The sequence below is a fragment of the Asparagus officinalis genome, chromosome 6, assembly GCF_001876935.1.
Source record: "Asparagus officinalis chromosome 6, Aspof.V1, whole genome shotgun sequence".
Classification (NCBI taxonomy): domain Eukaryota; kingdom Viridiplantae; phylum Streptophyta; class Magnoliopsida; order Asparagales; family Asparagaceae; genus Asparagus; species Asparagus officinalis.
The window spans coordinates 58,418,458-58,424,631 of NC_033799.1; the positions used below are offsets into that span (position 1 = coordinate 58,418,458).

A 6,174-nucleotide genomic window follows, 5' to 3' on the forward strand; every position below is an offset into this window, starting at 1 on the left:
CATCACTAATCATTTTTTAAACTAACTTAATATGCAGGTTGGATATGAACCTTCGTAGTTTGGTCTTACCAGATGGATGTCCACACTGAATATGAGGTGAGGTTGAGAGGTATCTTTTTCTCCAACAATGTGAAATAAGTATGAGGATGTTACAAGTTCTGCAGTAACTCACAAGTCATAGACTAGTGTAACTATGAGTAATATTTCATATTTCTCAATTTGAAAATTATATAAGGTAATAAGCAGAAAAAGGAATATATGTTTTTGACACTAATGCAAAGGTTGATCTATTAGTTACTTAACATATAACTATGCACATGAAAAGATTGACCACCTGTTAGTTACTTAACATAATCTATACTATTTGCAAGTAGCATCATTTATACACTGTCGGCAGAGACCACCATCCATACTATCTGCAGGTCAATAATCATGCATAAATTACATTCTTTTAAAAGATTAATAAATCTGCTTAGAAACAGAAAACCACATATGCTTAGAAAAATTGTTCAGAGGGAAAATCCAGTAATTCGGACAAGCCTATTCCGAAGCTGACTAGAAACAAATAATATTTTGAAACACAAACATATAGAGAATTCCAGAACGAGATCACAACAATGATATACAAACGATGACTATATGTCTATGCAGAGAATCATACATAACTTATAATTATACCTGCAAATGGCTTGCAACATTTTCCCTAGTTAATCCAGGAACATTCATCAGTTCAAGAATTCTCTTTGGAACAGCCTCTGCATCAAGTAAATAAATTGATAAGTGACAAAGAAATGACATATTGCGATGATGTTGGCAATAGAGTGAAAAGTGCTTCAAACTTTTAAACAATAAATTTATTATCCAAAAGCAACAGAAGGTTCATACTTTCAATCCCAAGTTGGCTCACAGCACTGACAAACTGCTGGTGAAGTTCCACAGACCATACCACACGAGGCTTCTTTGACGAAGAAGGATCCTCATGGTCAAGTTCACCATCATCTTCATCTTCTTTGTCTTCCCTTTTCTTTTTATGAGACATCGAAATTCCATCTGCTCCATCATTCACAGAGGAAGCACACTCAGTGTCTTCTGAAACACGCCTATTAGGATCTGAGTCATCACCACCTGAATACTCTAGTTCTCTAGATTCGTTCCACTTCTTTTTCCTAATTACATGCTGCCATATGTTCTTCAGTTCTTCAATGCGTACAGGCTTAATCAAATAATCACAAGCCCCATGCTTTATTCCCCTCATTACAGTTTCGGTTCCCCCATCAGCAGACATCACTGTATATTAGACAAAAGCTTGTCTAGATCATGAATTTACAAAAATTTGAAACTTGGTAAATAGAAGAATACACTTACTGATAACTGGAAGATCCATTTCAAGACCAACAAGCTCAAGCAGGTTAAACCCATCCATGTCAGGCATGTGAACATCACTTATTACTACATCAAAACCGCCTCTCCTCTCCCTAAGAAGGGATAAAGCTACAGTAGCCTGACAGCAAGTTGTCACTGCAAAAACCAGAACAAATCAGAGTTACCAAAGAATGTGACTGATGATCTAGGCAATTGGTACATTTTTTGTATGCTTATTTGGAAGAAAACTACTGTATCATTTTAATTTAAAAACAACTTTCACAAATTAGAGTCAACTTTGTTTAAATTTTAAACAATGATTTTCTCACTTTCAAATGGTCAAATTCTTAAATTAAAATTGTCCATCTGGCAAAGGCTGAGTTTATACTGGACTCCATTCCATTTCAGAAATGGTATTTCGTAATCAACTTCCTTAAAAGTGTCAGTTTGGGAAAACTTTTCCATGGTCAATATTACCCTTGAACATATATTAAATTGTTATCCCATCACAATTAACATGTTGTTATCTTTTAAGAGTTATTGTTTATAGGAATAATCTATAGTCTTGATTACTTTATATTTAGGAATTAGAGTTATTCAAAAGCTTCAACTAAAAAATTTGAAAAAAAAGAACTAAATTTACGGAAATTCATTACACCGAATATTTAAAGAAAAGAGAAGGTTTTTTATGGAAATTTATTTAATAAAGAAATTAGAACAGTAAAGAATTTAATTAAAGTAGAAATATATGAATTTTTTGATGGAATTTAATTAACTAATATATCATATCTTTGAAATTTGTGACTAAAGTTTACAAAACAAAGTGTTAGTATGTGTTCAAACAGCGAATTTTCCCACAATGACCAACCCAGGTGATAACTAAAGGACATCTATAGGAATAGAAGCAAAGAACAAATGTTTAAAGGTTATTTAGCTATTAATCCCTTAAATCTTCAATAATTCTATAATAGTCCCTCAAATCTTTGAAATTGCTCATAATACTAATATTGAATTATTGGACTGATTTGGATTATTTCTCTTTTATTTATCCTATACATTGAATTTGATAATCTATTGCTATAAGGTTCTCTGGGAGAAATTTACACTCTGTTTCGTATGCGTTTCAGATTCTTCCGATTTACCCTGCCTTTCATAAACTGGAGCTAAATATATATAGTATCAGATTAGATAAAACCTATAATTTTTCCTTCAGTGAATTCAAAATTTTTATTTTATCATTTTAATAATAAGAGTCTTTCAATATTGATCCCTTAAATCATTAATATTTTGAAATCCTTCAAATCATTTAAATTGTGCTTAAATCATTAACACTTTAAGGCTCTAGACTTTACTATTTCTCCGTAAGGCAAAATATTGAAACCACCAATTTTTTACCCATGGAGACATCCGAAAAATATTTCAATATATTTTATGGTAATTATAAACTCTTTCACAAGAATCACAACCATGTTATAGTAAATAAATAAACTAAGAAAAATCAAGATATTTAACCACGTGCAATGCACGTGCATCCCACCTAGTTGGAACAGAAAAACACAAGTTTTCTTCAAATAGGCAAATGGTACATATCCGTCCACAAAGCATTGGATAAGGTCATCAAGATTTCTTTCAACCCTACATACATATGCATGCATCAGCAGAACTAATAAAAAGCAAAGAAGCTTCTCTGACATGAATAAAGCAATCTAATTTGGAGGGATTAATGTCGTTTGCTTACATAATTAATGCCACTATTACCGACATAGTTTAACAAAATGCATTCAGCTAATTAATTTAACTTCAGGCTAAAAAATTTAAATAAGCCATATTTTAGCAGAAATAATGCATTGACAAAGCAATTATGGATTGTATTAGTTATCAATTTGGGCAATAAATAAATATCATGTCCATGCTAACGCCTTCCAATCTGAAGAACAACAATTTTTCGTGCTGCAATAGAACTAACTAGGGTGAGTAGAAGACACCAAGGTACCAGAATAATGACAGGAGAGTACACAATCTCCACCCACTGACCAGTTTGCACGTGAAGCTATCCAATAATTTTCAGAACGGGAGGCAAGATTTAGACACATCTTCTAACTTAATGAGTTCTTATCACCTAGGATATGTAAGGCAACTTCCAAGGAGAAACCATCATGTCCACACAGCTAGACATGGTATGTATAATTATGCATTTATAAAACAACCCTATGCCCTATCTGATATGAACTAACTTTTTTGTAGATTATTTTACAAAATTTAGGCTTTTTCTGTATGACCAACAGCCTAAAACATATATCTATATATGACAAAATGCATATAAGCACTCATAAAAAAATGCATTCATAATTTTTCATCCTAATTGGCATGTCTGATTACCTAAAATCAGCCAGTCTTGGTAAACAACACTTCGTGTTCGTATCTACAACTAATGCTTATCACGACGGCAGCAATTTTAACTTGATCCGTCAATCTAATTCAAACCTCACCGAAGTTGGTGGTTGGACATTAAGCATTATTAGTTATTGGACAAAATCAGGTCAACAAGAACTAATGTGATCCTAGTAAGAATTGTAATGCTGAAAAGCATTGAATACAAGATCACATCAACGAAAGAACTGTTCACCAGGCCTTCACGAACAAACCAATCACACTTGAATTTTATGTAACCGTGTAAACATATAAAAATCAGACTGTCAGAGGTACTCGTATCAGAATTGGTAGGATTATGTCTTGACGCTCAGGATCTAGCAAAAGTGTGGGATCGTAGTGAACATTGATTTATCTATTTTGTGATTAGCATAGATAGAAGTCTTTTAGATGTGGCTTAGTTTATTATCGTTTGTGTCTATACTTAGCCTATTTCATTCTCATTTACAGTCCAAAATCTGAATTTATCTATTTATAAATATCCACTCCATAATACATCATAAACGTACAATATTTATCAATATTAAATTTAAAATATAATTAGTTTATGAGGCTTGAGCCTCACAGCTACGCCACGCAGTATAAAAGGATACAATCCTTTGCCTTGCACTTCTGCTTTTTAAAAAATGCTTTTGATCTCTCGATATCAATCGATAAACTGTTTGCTCCAAGAAGAAACTAAGTCAGCAATATGAGTTACAGTATACTATTGATTTACTGATATTCTAATTACATGTTAAACGTAACACTTTTTTTTCTTTTTGAGTTGCATGAGCATGAAACTTTGGTAGCATGTGTGATTTGTCCTTATTTGGAAGGTATTCACCCATAGTATGTCTGGTACAAATGATACAAACTCCTTATCAAGTTACCTCGCTAGACTTCTGCGAGACTGCGAATAGTTATTCTAACTAGCAAGATCTTACACTTGCATGTCCCTACTTTTGAGCTAAAAAGTCCACATTTTACAACTCTAATCTTCTTCCTTGATTTATTTGTTCCAGCCGATGAGCCTTAATTAACCAGGCATGCATGTAAATTCCCTACTAAGTTTCCCTTTTGACCATAATAATCAACATTTTCTCTCGGTTCATAATTTTCTTACTTACCAATTTCAAAGTCTACAGATAAATTCAACAAAATTTTCACAAAATATAATTTCAAAATTCATCAATCAGCCAAAACTCACCACGATATCGGCACCTCTGGAGCATTTGGTCGAGAATCTTCAAGCAGGTGACGTCATCGTCCACCACGAGAACCCTCATCCCCACTGGGAACTTCTCGCCGCCGCTCGATCCCAAGCTGCTGCTGCTGCTCATCATCGTCATCGCCGGACGAAATCGAAACCCTAGCTCGAATCAAATGAGGAGCTGAGATCGCCTCATTCTCCGCTCGATGTAGGTCAAGTACCGGAAATTTCAACAGTCTCTTTTACTTTTATTTTTTCTTCCTCGTCTTCTTTTTTGAGGAGGAGTCTTTTTCATTTTCCGATAACAGGAGCACGGATGTAGAGAGAGGGTGCGGGGCCCACGGGGAGATGCGCGTGCTGTCTGGCGCTTTTTCGGATTGGGCGGTTTTAAAGAGAGGGCCGCGATAGGTTGACGACTGACGGGCTTTGGGCCCATTTACGGTCTCGGGAGGCCTGGATACTTTTTGGCTGATGGGAATAACTTATGCTAGAGCGGCACAGCACGTAGCGAGTAATGAACACCATAACACAGTGTCTCTCTGTTAATTTTGGGGATTAATTACATTCACACCGTGAGGTATGGCCTAACTATATCGATGACCTTTGGAGTTATAGTCAGTTTGGATAGAGAAGAGAGGGTATGAAAGGGGGTTGATTCAGCCAAACTCAAGAGGAGAAAAAGGAGAGGAAGAAAATGCTTTGTAACTAATCGTGTTTGGATAGACAACTAGGGGATACGGGAAGGAGGGAGAGTGATGGACTAATTTGTGATTATTTAGAATAGAAACTAGCAAGTGAAGAAGGCAATTCACTTAAGAAAAATTCTTTAAGGACCCAAAATATTGAACCAATAGGAAGGACAAGTGAGGTGTCCTCCTCCTATTGGATAATGAGTTGGCCATCATTATCCAATAAAAGGGGGACACCTCACTTGTCCCCTTTATTGGTCCCATATTTTGGGTCCCTGTAGCAAAGCTATTCACTGAAAATCCAACATCTCCCTCCCAATCCGTCCACCTTAGAGGGTTAAGAAAGTGAGGAAATTCGCTTCTTTTTAACCCTCTCAATCATTCCCCTCGCCTACTTAAAAAAAATAAACGAGCGTAATTTTAGAATGGTTAACATTGAACCCGTGTAACTAGTAGAATGATGAGATTTTAGGGTCACCGGTATAACTACATCATACGTAC

At 35.1% G+C, this 6,174-nt stretch overlaps 1 protein-coding gene across 2 annotated transcripts in view; it reads right to left on the reverse strand.

Moving 5' to 3' along the window:
* Positions 1 to 5,300, reverse strand: part of LOC109844256 (two-component response regulator ORR21) — a 16,012-nt gene extending 10,712 nt beyond the window's left edge. Inside the window, exons 1-4 of one of the 2 annotated variants that reach the window (XM_020413226.1) lie at positions 4,982 to 5,300; positions 1,366 to 1,518; positions 886 to 1,287; positions 679 to 755 (exon numbers count right to left, since the gene is read on the reverse strand). In XM_020413226.1, the coding sequence (XP_020268815.1) occupies positions 679 to 755; positions 886 to 1,287; positions 1,366 to 1,518; positions 4,982 to 5,123 (774 nt within the window). In that variant the 5' untranslated portion in view covers positions 5,124 to 5,300. The remainder of the gene's footprint in view (positions 1 to 678; positions 756 to 885; positions 1,288 to 1,365; positions 1,519 to 4,981) is intronic. The other variant, XM_020413225.1, reaches the window with a different exon arrangement.